General features: G+C 36.2%; 1 protein-coding gene across 1 annotated transcript in view; it reads left to right on the top strand.

The window, feature by feature from the left end:
• The first annotated feature begins 197 nt into the window (after positions 1-197).
• The window catches only part of LOC106053069 (uncharacterized), a 33,591-nt gene continuing 11,927 nt past the window's right edge, over positions 198-21,861 (top strand). Inside the window, exons 1-2 of the mRNA XM_056009135.1 lie at positions 198-826; positions 21,548-21,743. Coding sequence (XP_055865110.1) covers positions 21,551-21,743 — 193 coding nt within the window. The 5' untranslated portion in view covers positions 198-826; positions 21,548-21,550. The remainder of the gene's footprint in view (positions 827-21,547; positions 21,744-21,861) is intronic.

Below are 21,861 nucleotides of genomic sequence, written 5' to 3'. Positions count from 1 at the left end.
CTGGAACTCATCATCATGGAGGGAAACCTGTCTCTTTCTATCGTGATTGGCTCGGCCCCCATCGCCACAGAGAATGCAGCCGGCCAATGAAATTCGGTCAGGGGGGCGGTCTGACAGACGGACGGAAGAGGCAAGTGATGGGGTGGGTGAGAGGCAGAGGAGGAGGCCAGTCCCCCCTTGGAACACTTATGAGGGGGTTACACCAGAGTGCAGGATTCCAGAGAGCAGAGGTGTCGAAGGACGACTCCAACGTAAAAACAATTTGGGATATTTGCCTCGAACTTAAGGAGCTCCGAATCTAAATATTTCTTTTCCGAACTGTCAGTGCTTCCAGCGTCACATCCTTGTCGTGCTACGCCTGCATGTCAGCATTCAATGAGCCTCTACTTCTGGCTACTCACTGGTTGTGCCTGCCTATTTTCTTTAAGAACTCATCCACTTCAATTTTCAGACATTTTGTTTTCTTTTTACGCGATGGTAATTTGTTGCCGTTTTGATCAGCTTTGAGCAACAACATTTTTGTAAACGAGGATATTGTGGTCAAAACATTAGCATAAACATTTACATAAGCCGCGTATACCGTTTCACATCTTCCACTATAGTGCCTCTATATTGATAGTTTGGTCTTTTGTTGGGCTGTTGATAGAAAAACACATTCATCAGGGTTCCCATGTTCTTCCTCAAAGTGTTAACAACGGAACTAAATCTGAACATGTCTCTATGAGAGAATGTCAACACTGAAAGACGATAGCCAGTTTGTGTTCTTGTTTACGCTTTAAATTACACAGTTTTAAAAACTATTCAGGAAAAAGACAGAGGAAATATTGTAAGTAATTTTATCACTTTTTCTTTTTCGCATGATTTTATTGTTATTCTTTCTTTATAACAAAGCCAGTGCAGAATTTGCGTTCTAGATCTTCAACTTGACCTATTCCTTAGTCTGTTCGACCGTTGAGCACCATACAAGATCTGTTGACCGTCTTTCTCCATTCCTCTCTGTCTTTTGCCGTTGATAGAATCTCTTTCAATGACAGGCCATTCTTTTATGTCGTCTTCCCATCGCTTTCTCTGTTTGCCTCTTACAGTTCCCTGAAGTAAGCTTTTAGCGAGCACTGAGGACCTTGTGATATGGCCATAGTGTTTTAGTTTTAGTTAGCACTGAGGACCTTGTGATATGGCCATAGTATTTTTGTTTTAGTTAGCACTGAGGACCTTGTGATATGGCCATAGTATTTTTGTTTTAGTTAGCACTGAGGGCCTTGTGATATGGCCATAGTATTTTTGTTTTAGTTAGCACTGAGGACCTTGTGATATGGCCATAGTATTTTTGTTTTAGTTAGCACTGAGGACCTTGTGATATGGCCATAATATTTTTGTTTTAGTTAGCACTGAGGACCTTGTGATATGGCCATAATATTTTTGTTTTAGTTAGCACTGAGGACCTTGTGATATGGCCATAATATTTTTGTTTTAGTTAGCACTGAGGACCTTGTGATATGGCCTTAGTGTTTTAGTTTTAGTTAGCGTTTTATTATTATTTTTTTTTACAGTAGTTAGCACATCTTCGTGAAGTCCGTAGGATGAACTAATCCCAACTCTAATCTCTTGTGATGCGGTCGTTGTATATACATGTAAACATACATAGTCCTTATTACTTTGTATGTATACAAACAAACATACATACAAACATACATACATACATACATACCAAGACTATATCTTAGGCTCCCTAGCCCAAAATAAAATTGACCAAGGGATTTTGTTGTGAATAATAATGATCTTAAGCTAAATTTGTATTAGCTCACTATCTATATATTTCTTAATTGTTTAGCAATTTGATCCCCTATGTAACAGGTAATCCTAATTGGCACTGACATATAATATCTGGACTTGTAATGCATTAAATACCTTAGGGCCTCATCAGGTCTAAAGCCAGCTCTGAACAAAGCATGCGCATAGAATACTTTTTTTCCGGGGTAGGGGGAATCGTATCCGGGTTAAAAGTGTTCCATCTTTTTTTAAATCTAAAATTCATTAATTATAAAAGTAGAGTATTCGCTTCTTGAAATAGTAATTAGCTACATAGGAAGGGATTGTCTTTTTTAACTTTTAAAAACAAATGTTACTCGTTTGAACTCTCATAATTGACATATTTAAAAGAGTAGACGCCGAGCTGTCTCGTATGGAACTATTTTATTGTGTAACTAAAATGAAACCTGTTTTAAATAATGTTACAGTAGTCAACGATTAATAGCTACGCCTGGTTCAGATATTGTAGATGCAATTAATCTTACACAGTCTAGGATTATGTAAGATTCATATAAGTATCCACTGAAATTTCCAATCTCTATATTTCTGACATAGTTAGCGTTTGTTTATTACTATAAAAAGGTGTATTTATAATAGAACCTATACGATAATTTGGTATTAGTTATGTTTACAATATACATCAAGCCTTCTCCAATCAACTGAATGCTTCAAATTGTATACAACTCAGAATGAATTTTAGTACTTCTTTTTTGAAGTAACGTCTCTAATCTATCAGATACAAATAAAATACGACACACAAAACACACCTACACAACTTTTGAGACCAACATTCTTAAGAAGCTAAAAAAGATTTTACACACAACGAAGCAGTCGCTAATTCACGAGTTTTTACATTGTACAATCACAAGATAACGATCATAAATACAGGCTCAAGAATTCGTTTGTTCCTATGGAAATTAAATCTTTGAATCCAATCCAACTTTCTGATGTAAACTTCCCATGTAATGTGAAACAGGGGTATGAAGTATGAACGTACATTTTGTTTGCTATTGTTACAATGTTTAGTACCTCGTGACCGAACCTCGCTCGGTTGAATCATTTTTTCAAGTAAAGTTAATATTGACCCGAACTCATTCTGGAGACATTTTTGGTAATGATGGAAATAAGCTCTAAGGAAAGTACATCCTCTCCAGTCAATTGTTTTTATTTTCTGTTAGTTCTAAATGTCATTGTACATGGCGACTAGAAAGTCACTTAGTGCCCCTACAGTCTAGAAAGACAGTTGCTCGCGTCCAGTCATTTTACATTGCAACTTTTAAAAATAAAAATTGGTCTATTGGATCCTATTGGATTTGAAGAGTCTTTGCAATGCAACTTCTCTGACGTTTAATAATGCAGTTAGTGTATAAAATCTAGGAACATTTAACCACAACTTTTGTCATGCTCTGTATTCATTATGGCTTTAGTAAGAAACATGATGTGATGCCGAATCTTTAGGTTATAGGGTAAATCATGGACTTTATTACAAAGTTGAATGTCTCACTTTTCCCTAGTTCATATTCATACATTGTGTTAGTATTCTCAAGAAGGTTTTATCAAATCTTTTTTCGAACATAAAAGTCAGAGCAGAAAAGTTTAAATATTAGGTTTGGATTTATATTGTAATAATTTAGTCTTAAAATAAAATAATACACTTTCTAATAGGACATTGTTAATTATACAAAGCTATCTTAATATTTGCTGAGAAAATTACTTGACACAGAGACCTCAGATAGTATTGGCAAATGATGCGATATCAAATGCACGTATAGTTAACACAGGGACACCCCAGGGGGTTGCGACATCGCCATTGTGAAACATTAAAAATAAAAATAATTTTCATAAAATCCTCAATGCTGCTGGTATGGTCATTGGTAAAAAAAAAAAAAAAAAAATTAAAAAAAAACAAAAAACATTTGAGCAAACTGTTTGAAAAAAGCATTCAATAAGAAAGCTAAAAAGATTTTAGAAATAGAAAGACACCATCTGGGTCAGAATGATGTGATTTTACCCTCAACAAGGAACTACAAGACACCATCTGGGTCAGAATGATGTGATTTTACCCTCTACAAGGAACTACAAGACACCATCTGGGTCAGAATGATGTGATTTTACCCTCAATAAGGAACTACAAGACACCGATGACAAAGAGAACCAGACACATAAACTCTTTTGTTCTGTAATCTAATCAATCATTGACTATGGGTCTACAATCTAGTACAAACATTTCATGTGTAACTTTTAAGTGGCTCTTGTGTGGAATGTATATTTGGTTTTCTAGAGTTATAATGCTTTTTATTCTTTTGATTTGTTTTTTTTTTTGTTGTTGTCAAGCACAAAATGTCAGACGAATTTCCTCATGAATAATAAAGATTATAATAATAATAATTATTATTATTATTATTTATTACTTTTATTATTATGTTTATATTTATAAATTGAAATATTCACCTGAGATCAAATTAAATTCTGATAAGAAATCAAGCTCAATCGAAACGTTTCTAGATAGCATTGTATGGTTTGTACATAAAGATGAAGGGAGTTACCAATTAGCACATTTTAAAACCGTTTCAATCAAGCAAAAGAACAGGGCAGATTTTTCTAAAGCTCCACTTACGAATGAAAATACTTATACCTAAATGCATGCTATAATTTAGAAGAAAGAAATAAAGTTCTTCTAAATTTAATCTCATTTACCCATAAAAAATATTTAATAAGCATATTTTAGTTTTAAAAACTGTATATTTTAGAATTTGTGGAGGATAAGGCTCTTGGTAGTTAACTGCCGTAAATTCGGATGTTATGAAATATGACAATAATGCTCTGGGCATGCTATTACGAAATTTGCGCAATAAAAAGAGTATTCATGATCTAAAGATTAAAATGTACTTCATTAATATTCGTGGCTTTTAATTTGTACTTTAATATTGTCTAAGAAAAAACAGATTTGAATTTCTCTTCCAAAATCTAGTCACACATTTTTTTCTAAGCGGTGGCTTAGCGGTAAAGCGCTTGGCTTCCGAACCAGGGGTCTCGGGATCGAATCCTGGTGAAGACTGGGATTTTTAATTTCGGAATCTTTGGGCGCCTCTGAGTCGACCCATTTCTAATGGGTACTTGACATTAGTTTGGGAAAAGTAAAGGCGGTGGGCCGTTGTGCTGGCCACATGACACCCTCGTAAACCGTAGGCCTCGGAAATAGATGACCTTTACATCATCTACCCTATAGACCACAAGGTCTGAAAGGGAACTTTACTTTACTTTTTTAATTATTTTTTTTTTCTCTCTTGGAAGTATACTTGTATACGAGCACTGTAATGTTGGTTCAATTAAAAGAACACCACTGTTACCAACACTTAATAATTGGTGTTCATACTTAATGTTGATAGCCGTTTTATTAATTAAAGAAACAGAAAATGAAAATAAAGTTTGCCGAAGTATGTTAAATTTGCGCTATACGTATACATTTACTCTTTAATTACTATGAGCCGTGTAGGTGACTTTTACAACCTACAATACGATGGTGCTCAAATGTTTAATTAGGCCAATAGCTTCATTAAAACTTGTTCCTGGTTGCAAAGAAATGCCTAGTGCTGTAAGCCGAGTGACGTAAGCGGAAAGACAGCGGTATCTTTTTCCCTTGAAAGCATTTGGGAAAAAGTTTTGGTTTTTACGATAATGAAAGATCTTACAACCAAAATAACGGTCGACCTCGACTTTTCCTGATGTGATCATTCTCATTTCTATACATATACCTTGACATTTTAAAGACAATCGTTAGAGACGTTTTATATACATACATACAAGAACTGCTCGAATAAGAGTACAGGATGTAATGCAAATCAGTAAGACAAATTTCCTTAACGATAAATAAGATATATTATTATATTATATTATATATATAAATCACAGCCGTGATTGTCGTAATTGCTGTTGCGCTTGCGTCTCGTATATTCGTTGACAACATTACGTCCGATTAGCCGTGAATGATGTCTGCACCGATCTCTGACAGAATGTTGTCAGTCTAAAGCAGAAAGTTGTTGACAAAATAGACAGTCCAAACGTAGAATTATGGTCGGTTGAAACCCCTCCTAACATTTATAATGGTTCGCAATCTTGTGGCTGCAAGATCAAATTTTAGAGTGCTTGCTGAAATCATTCTTGATTATATATCAATTAGTGAGAACAATTCTGAAATGGAAAATAAGATCAAACTTATCTATGCTATTTGTTAGGGGTTATTAAATAGCAGCTCTTCTTAAACCGTATTGATAATCACAATGATCTAAGTGAAATTCTTAACATACTCACTGACAATTACCTACACATAATTACAATAAAGATCTAGATCGGTGAAGAAATAATACATTAATAACAAAATGGAACGAAAGAGAGTTACGCACCAAAAAAAGTGCTTAATTGGAAGGAATTCATGTTTAGTACTTTACCTTTACCTATCCCTTAGTCAGTTGGATCGTTGGGATACCAAGCAAGATTTATCGACCGTCTTTCTCCATTTCTCCCTGTCTTTTGCCTTGTTTAAAACCTCTATCAATGGTAGGCCCGTCCATTCTTTTATGCTGTCCTCTGTCTGCCTCTTCTTCTTTTTCCTGATACTGTACCCTGAAGGAAGGTCTTTGCGAGCCCGTGGATCTTGTAATATGGCCATATATTTTAAGCTTGCGTATCTTTGCAATAGTAAGCAGATCATCATGGGGTCCGATCGCTGCAGTAACCCTGTCTCTAATCTCTTGGTTTGTGATGCTGCCTTGTACTTATGACATTAAAATGTCGGCTTTCAGAGCCATTGTTGTTAGAAAATGTGAATTAAACAATAATTGTTTTTTTTTGTAAATTTAACAGCTGCGGTTTTGATCTTGAAAATGCCTTAGAAGACCTATAGGTTTAAGTAGGGGAACAAGAGGTCAACGCTTCCTATTTTATCGCTCACGACAAGTGGGAGAATAAGTTGTTCTTAGAGAATTAATATGAATGAGAGGACAGAACCAAAAATTTTATATTGAATAAATATATGTATTATATATATATATACGTCAAACAGGTCAACAATAACCAGACAGACCTATGTCATGAGCACAATGTCGGCTTATCCCAACAGACGTCATCAATAAAAACAATAACAACACTTGTTCTCTTTTTTTTTTCAAGACAGATGGCGTTGAACTCTAAGCTATAAATAGATTACATGTTTAATAATGGTGGACATTATGATTTTAACTTGAAGAGTTTTAATAGCATCAATGTTTCTAGATGGGCAAGGTGAAGGCTGTAGAGGAGAAATAGATAGACAGATAGATAGATAGATAGATAGATAGATAGATAGATAGATAGATAGATAGATAGATAGATAGATAGATAGATAGATAGATAGATAGATAGATCAAACGGTTCATAACAACTGAATCAACAGCGCTTAATACACAAAAAATGGTTTTAAGTGTGTATGAGTTTGTGTCTATAAGAGAGATTGAGAGTGATTTGAGCTTACTGTATCAAACGATTTAAAAGCATCATTTCTAACTGGCCCTGTGTGACCATTGAGGCTATTCTTTGACCTGAGATAAAGGTTGACAATTAGGTCATGACGTTTCACATCTCTCTTCAGTCGCCAATCAGCATTGCCGTAGTTTCAAACACTGACATCTACATTTTTACTATTTAGAAAACAATTGTGACTAAACATAATATATAAGAACAGGTTTACATCGAGGCAAAATTGTGTTGTTATGAAAAGGACAGCACAAAGCTGATGTAAGCGTTTTCCTGCATAATTCGCGATGTTACTGTTAATACTACGAAGAAACAAAGTTTCCTTTCAAAATAAGAAATCTAAGCTATAAAACAAGCAAAATACTCCACACTTACAACTATATATCTCAATAATATAGAAGTTTATTTCCTTTTCTGGATATCAAACAAAATAATAATTACCAATAATTAATTGACTAATTGGTTAATTTTTAAATGGATTCGTGTTTTGTTTGGTACAATAAATAATTGGTTAAATTTTCCTTCTTGGTATCAAAAGTAATAATTAATTACCAAAAATTAATTTTTATTTAAATTGATTCATGTATTGTCTTTGCATTTTTTCCCCAGAAAGTTTCAACATGTTGATAAAGATGTGTGTTTTTCCCTCTGTTTTTCTTTAAATATGGCCAATAAAAATGAAAAAGATCTTGAGAGATTTTCAGGATAAGCTTAACACTATCAAGGACGCTAACTTTCAACCTCATTGTTTGCAATAAAATGTATCAACTGTGCTGAGAACGGAAGACCTTACAAAAACTTTATTCAGCTTTGCAAAAAGGAACATAAAATTATCTTATAATGTTTAAACAAAATACATATAAACGATTATTTTATTCTGTACACTGAATACACCAAAGGGCTATTTATATTTTTTTTCCGACATAGATGAACATTTCTGTTCCATGTGGCATCAGTAGCTTACTGAATGGGACAACCAAATCGAAAGTCAGCTCTAGTGTGACTATGTTATCAAGGCTGCGGGCAAAAACCAAGGTTAGGAAGCTACTCGTCAGGGAACTCCTGTATGCTGATGATGCAGCTATTGTGTCTGATTCTGATATTCAGCTACAGTCCCTGGTTGACAAATTATCTGCCAAGCAAGACTAAGATACTTGTCCAAAACACAAACACTGCACCTCAAGTAAGCATTAATGGCCAACCACTAGAAATTGTTGATCACTTTTGTTACCTTGGCTCCATCATATCCAACAACACCCTACTGGATAAAGACATAAACAACAGGATAGCCAAGGCAATGGCCACCATGTCACGGTTGCAGAAAAGAGTCTGGGACAACAAATTGCTGACTAGCAGTACTAAAGCCCTAGTCTACCGGACCTGTGTGTTGAGCACCTTGCTGTATGGAAGTGAAACATGGTCAACCTACTCATGGCAGGAAAAAAAGCTGAAAAAAAAAAGCTGAATGTCTTCCACCTCCGATGCCAAAGGCGGATCTTTAAAATAAGGTGGCAAAATAAGATAACCAATGAGGAAGTGCTACAAAGAGCAGGGTGCCAGGACATCCGCTCTGTTATCAGCAGCAGACGCCTTGGCTGGCTTGGCCACGTTCGTAGAATGCCAGCAGGTCGACTTCCACAGGACATCCTGTATGGCGATCTAATTGAAGGCAGGAGAGCCGCTGGTCGCCCACTTTTACGTTATACGGATGCATGCAAACGCGACATGAAGTTCTTCAAAATCGACACTGGCAACTGGGAAGAGGTGGCACTGGACAGATCCACATGGAGAGAGAGCATAAAGGAAGGGTCACAGATTGCAGATGTCATACACAACAGAAGCAGAAAGAAGGGTGAAAATGCAACGGCGCCTGGTGATTATATATGCCCAACCTGCGATCGCAGCTGTGTATCAAGGATTGGCCTCTTTAGTCACACAAGAAGTTGCTAAGGGAAAAGATTGTCTCTCGAGACGTAAAATGCCACAGAGGTGGACTCAATGTTGGTATCATCTGTTAGGAGAGAAAGAGTTAAGTCTAGATCTAAAGGCCAATCATTAGAATATTATAAAGTATAGATCTAGTAGATTTAGTCAGTCGCTTAACCAGAATTTGTTTTCAGGGTCTGGGAAATGGGGTGGGGTAAATAAGTTCCTTTTTTTAAAGTTACATTTATTACTTATTAAGAGCAAAATAATCGCTCTATGTATAAAGGAGGTATTGTCTTTTGAAACAAAAAAATTTAGATGTTTTTCTTGTTAGCTGGTATAACCTATATAAAAATTAAGCTTCTACTAGTACTCAATAAATAGATTTAAATATAGACTCTACAATTAGTACACTATTATTAAAAGTAACAAAGCCAAATATATATATCAATGAATGTATGAGGGAAACAATTGATCATATTCCTATGATATTATCACTCAAATCTACATCTACAAATAAGAAGCGATGTCTACAATCCAAATTTATTTGAAGAGATCCACGGGAGTCATAAACAAGAAACATGTAAAATAAAAAACATTTAAAAAAAAAAAAAGACAACCTCTTGTAAGAGCGACACCATTTATTAAACTAGTACCAGGTCACCGAGCCCCGCTTGTTTGAATAATTTGTTGAGGAAACATATTTACTTATTTTGGATCGGGTAAAGACTCCCAATTTGAAAAGTGGCTTTCGTGTTCTTTTAGTTCTAACTGTCAATGTACAAAGCAATTAGAAAAGAAATATCTCATACACAACAAGCCGGTATGAACAGCAGAGAGAGACTTTTTATGGTCCGACAGTTACGCTAGAGAAAGCACTTTCCGTATAGGGGAACGAGCGTTTGCAAAAGGCAGCCTTTTTTTGTGAACTGAAAGGTGATAGGCATAACAGAGATGTCCCACAGAAACTCTTTAAAAAAACAGCTTAGGCACCAACTTGCTTTGAAACAGACACACATGACCTACTAGACACACTAACCTTGCTAGACATACATGACCCTTGCTAGACACACGACCTTGCTAGACACAAGTCTACAAAGCTTTTATAAACGCACTCTGTCTGTACAAGATATTTCTCACCCAATCTGGGATCAAGCTGAAATTTTGCACTTATATTTTTTTTTACCCAACAAAACTAGAATAAATAAAAAATAATTATCGCATTACCGTTACGAACAGAAATATGTAGTGATTTTAAGGCCAGCATTTAAAATGAACAATTGAAACAGATTAGCAATAAAAAGTTAAAAACTTAGCAACAATGAAAATAAAAGTATATTCACACAATTACACGCAAAAATGACAAGTGAAGTTTACATCTGAAAGATGTTTTTGTATCCAATAGTTTCTACAAAGGGAAACAAAAGAGTTCCAGGTTTGTTTCTATGATCAGTGTCTTGTATCTTTTCTGTGATGATCAAATGTTAAAGTTGTGGCCTAACGGATGTTTATTGATCTTTCAATTCGTTTTCACTCTCTTAAGAATGTTTGTTTCTCGAACTGCTCTCAATAATTATAAAGGCACATTTCTTATTCCATAGGCTAGAATAAATTCGTACAAGTGCTCCTTCTTCCCTAGTGCCATTAGAGCATGGAGTGGGTTTGCCTGAGTCAAATTTCAAAACCTTTCATGTCAGATTTTGTTTAGCTTCTCAGATGTAGCCTTAACAGTACTCGGGACTCTGGACGTCATATACACTGCCTAAACTTAACTTGAAATACTATGCTAGGAGTGTTAATCGTAAGTCTTAAAGATGCAGGGAAGGCATGAACAATAAGAAGTAACAAGTCCTTGTTTAGCAGCTTTTTTTTGTATCAAATAAATCCAACAAACTATATTCTAGTCTATAAAGCCTATTGGTACGGTATTGATTAGGTCAGCTCCACTACCACCAAAGCGAAAGCCACCTTAACTTGCGATATTTGTAGACGGGAGCGTCTCTCCAAAATGGGGCTTCACAGTCACATAAAAAAGTGTTCGAGATGAACCATAGTCGTACTATGACTGAAGGAGGCCAATAGGTAATGTACACTAGAATGCTTAAAACAGGCACCTAATGTTTTTTAAAATGTGCTGATGGTAGCCAAAGAATCTACATTGCGGACCTCCTCGTGCTTGGGCCCCGGACTGTCGCTGCTGATATCTGAGGCTCGGCGGCTTTCAAAGTATGAAAGGGAGGCCGGAAATGGTCCGTAGGTGGTAGATAAAACATCATCGCTATAATGCTGGGGTGGGCAAGTTACGACCCGCGGGCCGGAATGTTTTTTGCGGCCGCGGACACATATTTAAAAAATGCAAACATATTAAAAATAAATAATTTTAAATATCTATAAAAATTATTGAAAACTTCTGATTCTTATCACTATGATGAAGAGACCAAAAAAAAAAAACATTGTCTCTACACATCATTCTAAAACGTTTAAAGTAAATGAAGATTATTCTTATAGATAATATTTCCAAACATCCAGTCAAAGACACAATTTCAGGCCAGTATTTATTCAATGATATGAAGAACTGTGTTAAAAGTGTTAGGTTGGCTTGGAAGAAGATGGCAAGTGTAACACCTGATGGAGACCGTGCTTTGACTCAGAGAAACAGTTTTTTTTGTTTTTTTTTTAATTAAAGAACAATATCCCAACGGTAAATTCTTAACGGGAAACTTTTGCAAAGCTGCTTAGAATATCAAACATATTATTAACTTGTAATCACAACAAATTTCTATAATGATCAATAAAGCAGTCTCAGTCTTAGTCTTAAAATCTCAGCGATCAAACTCATCAGAGCTAACGGTCTTGTATACAGGCAATTTCAAGAAATACTGAAGATTTGGAAAAAAAACAACAACAGTATTCCAATGTTATGACCTGAAAGAGCAGTTCCAGTCAATTCTTCCGCGGGAGTTTTACGGGTGCCAGAAGCTGTATTTTACACTTTAAAAACTTTGCTCCTGAACTGTCACTTTGTTTGGGTCAGTTTAGCAGTGAATAAGACTATTTTGATTGAAAATAAACAAGTGTAAGAACAAATTAATGCTGACTGATTGTAATTTGACAGCAGTCACGAAGATAACAACTTACAAGTACGCTAGCTCCATGGTTCCGGAACATTATGCACGAGTGTAAACAGTTAAATACTTCACATTAAGTATAACTGTACATTTTTTGGTTAATATTGGGATGTAAAAGGCAATGAATGTAAAATTAGTTTAAGAAATTGCCAACTCTTGTTATAATTCCTCAAATTGGGAGTTTTAAAAAACAAATGTAGATGTATAATACAGTATAAAAGTGAATTAAAAGACATTATACACAGTTAGCTTATTTTTCTATATATGCGGTGCCCCATTTCAATTTTTTTAATGCGACCCTCGATAGAAAAAAGTTGCCCACCCCTGCTATAATGTATAATGTATTATATTTAATTTTGTAAATATTTTGCAAGTGTTTTATAAATCTAAAACTAGGTAGGTAAAACAAACTGACAAAGAGGTGACTAATTGTAATTATCATAATAACTTTTAAAGGTACCAATGTTTTAAATGAGAATTAATTGACCTTTGTCTACCATCATCTTCATCTCCAATCAAAATATTTTCACGTTCATCGCCGTGGTTACTCTTTGAACTCTGTAAGAACTCGGTAGATATATGAAACAACCATCCTGCTGGATGACGTAGAATCCTACCAGTGGAGGTATTTGTTGACATTGCTTTATCCACCATTTTTAAATAAATATATCTCTGTGAGAATCCTGTTAGATCTTGATGACCATGTGCGGAACACAGATCACTGGACACTGGTACAAGTGGATGTTGTTCTGTCGCTGTATCTACGTTATGCTAAACAAATACCTCCCTCCACCCAGCCGGTGATACCTTTTATTAGCTCGAACTTATCTTATCTTATCTTAAATGATACAGACGTTACTTCAAAAAAAGAAGATGATTACGTCCAACGCGTCGTGCATTTAGTTATGCATATTAACCAATGACCTAAACTCCGCCAAGTCGCAACCCATTCCATGCTCTAATAGCGCTAGGGAAATAGGAGCTTTTGTACAAATTTGTCCTAGTATATGCAACGAGGAGTGCGGCATTATCTTTGTGTCTTTCTGAGTATTTTATTAAATTTTGTTTTTGTATTTGAAGATTATGGTTCATTGTTTTATGTATAATTGCTACTTTACTTTTAAGTCTTCTATCCTGAAGGCTTTCTAAATTTAGTGATTTTACTAAAGGTATTACTCTAGTCAAATGTGAATTTTCGTTTGTTATGAATCTCACTGCTCTATTTTGTGTCTGTTCCAGTTTCTTAATGTTTTCTTGAGTTGAGGGGTCCCAAACAGAGGATGCATATTCTATTATTGGTCTAACCAATGTTAAATAACATTTTAGTTTTATGTTCTTATTTGATTTATAGACCTTTCGAAAACACTGCTCAGTTGAGAAACGGGGTATCCGTGGGTTCTGATTCGGGTGATGACTTAGGGCCCTTCGATAAGTTTAGTAAATGTGTCATATTGAACACAGTAACCTATAGAACTAGCCCTGACGGGACAACATAATGTTATACTAAATCAACTTCATAGGAGATAAAAGTTTTTGAAGCACTTTGTTAAGCTTGTTGTTTATCGTCTGCTCAGTCGAAAGTCGAATTGTGATCTGGAGCTCTGAACTACTTTGAATAATTGAAAGAAGAAAATGTCGGTGACGCCTGATTTAAGCAGCTTTCAGGAATCGACTTTAAAAAATAATGTGCCGTCAGCACAATCACCCAAGGACCTACTTATTTAAAAATGTATATGAAAAAACATTTTCATAAACCATCATCATCATTTTTCCTTTGCGTTCCTCGCGGAACATAGAGACTCAGTAAAAACACGCGACTCTCAACGGTCTCTTGCTCGTTTTTTTAATGACTTCCCAGCTCTTTCCTGTCCTCTCCTTCATTTAGTGCTCTGCGTCGCCATGTTCTTTTTGGTCATCCCTAAGTCTTTTGCCCGGGGGTTAAATGTCTATTTGGCTCTGTCGTGGGTATCTTTTCTAAGGATATGGCCACGCATCTATAACAGCTTGTGAGATTGTAGTGAGCAGTGTATTATCATATTCATTACAGTTAACTAATAGTATTAATTCATGAATCTTATCTGGTGAATACGTAGCGTAATTATAAAGAAAGAAATAAGAGTCAAAAATTAAAAAAAATTCTCTAGATGAATACTTTGATATTGTTTTCACATTTGTTGTAATTATTACTATTATTATTAAATAATCCAACACGTCTGAATGAAACGCTCTACTGTTCCTTTAATATAAGAGAAAGTTTATACTATAATAATAATAGTTACAGTAACTTATTATTTGGCTCTTTTGTTAATCATACCAGAACTATAATTTAAGAACAACAACTAAACATTGCTATTAAGTGACATTACGTAAGAAGTTGAAATATATTATTTCTTGCAGTCAACCTATTTTGTTTCTCTTACTGAAGCCTGTTTTGTCTACTTTTGGTCGTGGGTCTTTTCGCAAAGAGCCTCTTATCGCCATGGTTGCTACACCGTTGTTGTTGTTAAAAAAAAAGTGTTGCAATTAGTTATTCTTTGGTATTTGTTTTGATTTAAAATTATTTTAATTTCAGTAAGTTGCAGATTTCCAATAATATTATAAAATCTATTCTTTTTTTTTTTTTGGGGGGGGGGGGGAATTCGGTGCGATTATTGTTTTGATAATTGATATTCTTCGACACTGGCTCACTAAAAGGAAACGCAACACTTAGTAGTTCCATAATAGCGTGCACTGATGCATTTTCTAATAATTGTATATAGTACATACATTTTTTAAAAAAGATAAGATAATTAAGTCCTACGCGTATCCGTGTCTTAGTGGTACATGTTAATTACAAACTTAAATCTCTGCTAAGTCATTCGTTCTCCTGACTGATATAGGCTCCATGCTCTAATAGCACTACGGAAGATAGAGCACTAACCCTAAACCCGAGAGCCATCCTAGCATAAAGAATACGAAATGTGACTTTATCTTGGTGTCTTTCAGGTATTTTACTAGGTTGTGCTTTTGTATTGTATTGCATTTTATTGCTATGTCATTACCATTCCACCAAATAGCCTGCACATTCTTCAAAAGGTGTCGAAAAACAAGGTGCATCTTTCAGGCACTTACATTTCGATAATGGCTCAAACACTCTTCCTAGAAATTTAACAGTTTGTGTAAATGTTTTGTGGAGTCGTGGTGGATGAGCGGTAAAGTGCTTGGCTACCGAACCGGGGGTCCTTGGTTCTACTCCTGTTGAAGACTGGGCTTTTTAATTTCGGGATCAAAATATAAAAAAAAAATATTTAAAAAAACTCCGCCCCTAAAACTAAATCTATCAATAATGTACAAATTATTTCCCTTATTAGAGATTAAATAAAATATTTTATTACCAATAATTAACTAACAGAGTATTTTTTTAAAAATTGATTCATGTTTTGTTAGGTCCAATAAATAATTAATTAAAGTATCAGCTTGATCGGAGAATGCGTGGGGTAGAAATAGCCTTAACAATTATTTAGCTCGTTGGTATGAAAGAAAAAAAATAATTTCCAGTAATTAATTGTCTAATTGGTTGCTTTTTTTCTATATTAATTCACGTCTTGTCCATGCTAATGAATCAATTTGCGAAGTTTCAACTTGGTCCGAGAATGGGTGTGGGAGCAATAAGGTGTTCAACTTTTTTACTAGACAGACAGACCAAGAGAGTTGATGTAAGCTTTGTACAAATATACCTTGGTGTCCGTTACTCTTAAATTAACTCTCAGCCCCTTCAAACTGCACCCAGTGCTGTTCGTATAATCGTCCTCTGACAAGGGATCACGAGATAAGATAATGCCAGCATATTATTGCAACTTGTCGAAAATAAGAAGAATAAAAAAAGACGTGAAAAAATGATTATCCCACCGTCCAGTCATAATCCCGCGGCTTCATTTCTCGCGACCTTTAATCTGCGTGTTGGCGATATACGGTCGTAGGGGTCAAGCGGGGGCTGCGATGATACACGCGATAAACAAACCACGCCATTGTATTTACGCGACGGCCAGATCCTGGTTGTTCTCAAAACTCCAGGGAAAAGCTCTCCCGACACCGGAAGTCACCTCTTTTTTTTTTTCCTTTCGCACTTTTCTCCCCCCTCTCTTTTTTTCTACATTAATTTTTTTATGCATATGACCCGGTGAGGAGTTTGGACAACGACAGGCAAAACCCAGACTTTTTTTTTCTTTCCACCTTGAGTGAAATGCCCAGCCAGGAGCGTTGACAGAAACGAGGCATGGAGGGGCGGGGAGACTAGGTGGACGTGTGAATGACGTCATTGAGGAAAACACGAAGTCATGAAAAGAGTTTAAAAAAAAAAAAGAGAAGGAGGGAGTATTTTGAAGAGGTAAATTTGCGAGAAACCAAAGAGTATCTGTTCTGCAGATTGATATGATAAAAGAAGCTGTTTATAATAAAGTCAGTGTTGGGAGGACAGGGGGTGCTAAGCACTGGAGCTCGTGGAGGGACCAGCGGTCGACAAAATCTGACCCGTCCAGCTGACTTCTCTTCAGTTTTGTACCTGAAGTTGAGCAAGTGCAATGGCTAAGGAGTTGTTGATGTCTGCGACGGGATAGCGAGTCAGCTCGCGCGGCAGCAGATGTAAATAAATAAAATAGCGATGATATCCACGCGTCTGTCTGTCCGTCAGTCGCGGCACATTTAGTCATTGCTAACACGAGTATCGCTTCATTCTAATTACTAACGTACGGGGAAGGCATTTGTTTATCTAAATATGTATAAACCAAGTATGAGTCGGCTATAAACTAAGTCTCAAGCTCATCGACTCGTAGGTCATCACTCTATGCTCTGGATTGACTTAAAATTGGATAAAAAACTTACAAGTTTGTTTCTAAAGCGACACCTAGAATCTACAAAAATAATGTAGTTGTTTTTTTTTTTGTTTCTAGCAATCTACAATTTAATATAGTAATGTTTATTTCAAAGCGACATATAGAATCTATAATTTAATGCTTTCTTTTTTTTTTTTATTTTGTTTTTTGCTTCTAAGCGACTCATAGAATCTACAATTGAATGCTTTTTTTTTTCTTAAGCGACACCTATATCTACAATTTAATTTAGTAATGTTTATTTCAAAGTGACAGCTAGAATCTACAATTTAATTTAGTAATGTTTATTTCAAAGCGACACCTAGAATCTACAATTTAATGACAATTATTGCGGCCTGGCCCAAATCTTCTGCGGGACGGAGGGAGGGTGTGGGATGGCATCTTGAAAGGTTCGAACTCGGGACCCTTGTGATGACCATTCGAAGACCATATCACAGGACATGTAGGTTACTATTATGTTGAAATTTATAACACTGTATGATTCTTTGTTCTTCTATTGCAATGCTCTGTCAATCAATTAAAATAAAATAACATTAATTTATTAATTTAATTGAACGGCTTTAACCATTTTTGTAAGGAGATTTCAACACCTCAGTCTCTGTGGGTACTGAGAGTGACGTCCCATGTAAGTATGTATCCCCACAACCACCCAACAATTCTACAATGTGCTTAAACAAAAAATGAATATATAATTCTTATATAGTATCCTTTAACCCCTCCCCTCCCCCAAGACAATCTAAAACATGTCTTTTCTTCCTGATGAGCCCCCAAAATGCATGCTGTTAGAGTGTGTTGCTCAATGCTTTGATGTGTATTTGTGGAGGGACGCTTTCCCCTACTAAAAAATGCTTATGATATTAAATAATATTTTGTTTTGCAAGGCAGAACCATATCGCAGCTAAAATGTTACTATTATTTAGTTACACTGTGGCACTTTACGTCTCGTGAGATCATCTTTTCCCCTTGCAACTTCATTTGTAACTAAAGAGGCCAATCCTTGATACACAGCTGCGGTCACAGGTTCTGCATGTCATCACCAGGCGCCGTTGCATTTTCACCTATCTTTTTACTACTGTTGTGTATGACATCTGCAATCCGGGACCCTTCTCCATGCTCTCTCTCCATGTCAGTGGCGTAACTAAAGGGGGGGGGGGATGGGGGGGGAGAATTTTAAAATCCCCCCGGGCCCCCACCTGGGGGGGCCCCCAAACGGGTGTCCGAAATAAATTTGTAAATACATAAAATAATATATTTGATTGACAAATAGTGTCAACAGGTGTCTTTTTTTTCCCAACATTTATGGATTACATTTATCACAAAGACTAAACCTAGATCAGTACGTTGATTTTGTTGACATTTTAAAAATATTTTTTTCCCACAAAGATCAAAGTTTTTTTAAAGTTAATTTTACATTTTAAACTTTGTTGCCACGAATAAAACTGCATGATATACAGCGAATTCCAGTTATCTTGTTACCTTTACTAATAATAGATCTAAATAGCGAGCATTTTATGGCTACACTAATTAACCATGAAGCAAAATTTACAGAATCGAGTATAACAGATCTAAAAGTTATTCTTAACAATGCTAAAATAGTCCCTTATTCGGGTTTGGCGTCTATAATTTCAGAATTAAACTTCACACTCGAGTTATTACCCCTCTATTCATCTTTCCTCCATTCAATAGAAACTCCTTTTTATTTCCATCTAATCCTTTTGCTTTCGCACAAAACATAAACAACAAACAATGACGTAATATCATATAATATTAGCACATCCTTCCTTTTGAAGTTATTATCACACCCTTCCTTTTAAAGTTCTTAAGAGTGATATCTACTAGCAGGGCCGGCCCTAGCATTTGCGGGGCCCTATGCGAAACGGATCGCACGGGGCCTAGTCTCGGTAAGGATAAGCATAATGTCAAAATTATTTTTTTTGAATTAAAAAATAGGCCTACTTTCGTCTTTGCAATAAATTTTTATCAAATGGAAGCTCGCAATGCCACTTTTATTTATTGGCACTCCAAAATGTCTATTCTTCAGGAGATCTGAATAAATTCAAAAAAAGTTCAGGACTTTATCGCATATTTTGCCTTTTCATGAGATTTCCTGGAGGCCCTGGAAAATCAGGAGGTCGCGAAAACCCTGTTAATTTATTTACGTTATAATGGTTTAATTTAATAATGTACACTTAGAATTAGCGCGGGTCCTATGAAAGCGCGGGGCCCACTACGACCGCATAGGCTGCAGAGGCCTAAGGCCAGCCCTGTCTACTAGGAACTTTAACAATTCGTCCACTTCTGGTTGTCTTGACTGGCACAACAAGTTCTCTAGACACTGTCTGTTTCGTTTGTTCCAACAGTTTGCAGTTCATTGTCTTCATCGGTATCATAGTACCCAGAGATGTCTTCATCGAAACTCTTATTAAAAAAGCGTTGATTTCTTCTGTATGTTTTTCCATAGTTTGTCTTTATAATGTAAGATCTGGGTGCTGAATGTTTTTTATGACAATTGCTTTCTGCAATGTTTGACCTAGACAAACTCTCCGACAGAATAATCTTTAGGTAGTCTTGCTTTTGCATCGTATTTCACTTTGCTTTTCATCTGTCGTTCGTTGAGTAATGTCTCTGCATTTTCAGCTACCGATGGTTTCAATAGTTTGGGATCAGTTGGAATGATTCCCTGAGTCTTCTACTCGTCAGCAGTTGTGATGTTGAATACGGCAGTCCACTTATCGGAGTATTTCTATACTCGAGCATAACGAGATATGGATCTTTCCCACTTTTGTATGCTCTGAATCCTTTTGCTTTCGCACAAAACATAAACAACCAACAATGACGTAATACCATATAATATTAGCACAGAATCTTCATCATGCAGTGGAAAATTAAGAATTTTTTGCCTATCTTGAATTCTGGTCAAAGCTCCTGCGCCCAATTAAGTTCAGAAGAAACTACAAAAGTCTGGACTGCATATACGGGAAGCTGCTAAAGAAATTAGTACCCTTTCATGCTTTCTGCAAAATGATGAGAAACTGACAAAACCCAATCCATCGAAAAAGCAAAAGAAGGTAGTGAATACTATGGATTCCCTGTAATCAAAACAACCAGAAGAAAGAAAAGACTTGATGGGAAGTTGAGTTCTAATGTAGGACTGTCAATCGAACTGCAATTCAAACGTGTTGCGACAGAAGTGCTGGACAAATTTCGTATGGAGATGAAGGGCAGATTCCAAAGGCTGGAAAGAAAATGGATACCTTTGGGTTTCTTCTTGAACCAAGACACCTGTTAGATGAAGACACGCTTATGACAAACTGTGTTACTTTTCCTGTTTGTATGATGAAATAAATGGAAAATCGCTTTTTCAATGATGTCATTGATGCACGAGCACTTATTATCAACAAACCAGTAATACAATCACCAATAGACATATTGAGGAAACAGGCTTCATATGGTAATTACGTGTGCTCAAACTTTGCAACGTCCTTCGAATACCGCTACTCAGGCCACTTCCATTACGTCATGTGAGAGATTATTCTCAAAGCTCAAGTTCATCAAAAACTATCTCAGGAGCACATTGACGCAAGAAAAGCTTATCATGGCTTTAATGTCAGCGAAGTCACAAATACTAGAAAGTATCGATGTAGTTGATGTTATAGATGTCTTTGCTGCACAGAATGCACGACGTGAAGCGAGAGTTGTCACTTGTGCATTATTTAACTAATAAACAACGGCAATATTCATTAAAAGAGTCTTCATGGTTATTTTTTTGTTAAGTTTACTGATATACTGAACCAATTTGATTTTGAGCTTATATATATTTGCGTACATTATCTCATATCATATGTCGAATGTCAAAATGCAAGGGGCCCCCAAAGAGGTCAATCCCCCCGGGCCCCCAAATCCCTAGTTACGCCCCTGCTCCATGTGGATCTATCCAGTGAAACCTTTTTCCCAGCTGCTGATTTTGAAGAGCTTCATGTCGCGTTTGCATACATCCGTATACCGTAAAAGTGGGCGACCAGCGGCTCTCCTGCCTTCTGTTAGATCGCCTTATACAATGTCTTGTGGAAGTCGACCTTCTGGCATTCTATAAATGTGGCCAAGCCAGCCAAGGCGTCTGCTGCTGATAACACAGCGGATGTCGTGGCACCCTGCTCTTTGTAGCACTTCCTCATTGGTTATTTTATCTTGCCGCCTTATTTAAGTGATCCGATGCATAAGGCGGATCTATTTAGCGACAATGAATTTAATAACAAAAGCAGCCTAACCCTCCTCAAGTAAAATATATTTCATCTCTCTGAACAGGACATGATGGACTTTAAGATGTCGGTCATTCCGGACTACATTCACGGTGGCGGAATGAAGTTGGAAGACAACATGAAGCCACTCAGCGCCATGGACTACTCTCACATGAAGGGTCTGTCTTCCTACGACCTGAACTCCATCAAATCTCACCAGCATCACCATTCGTTCCACGAGCACAACATGACGTCAGTTCTGGGTGAGTGCTTTGATCCAGGTGGCTAAACTTGGTGAATATTTAGATAACTCAAAAAAATGTTTTTGCTTGCAGTCTCGTTTCGAGATATTGGATTTGCTGTAATACATCATAAATCTTT

This window comes from Biomphalaria glabrata, chromosome 13, assembly GCF_947242115.1.
Source record: "Biomphalaria glabrata chromosome 13, xgBioGlab47.1, whole genome shotgun sequence".
Taxonomy (NCBI): Eukaryota; Metazoa; Mollusca; class Gastropoda; family Planorbidae; genus Biomphalaria; species Biomphalaria glabrata.
Note: the sequence above shows the minus strand (reverse complement) of the source record. Positions and strands in the feature narration are given on the sequence as shown.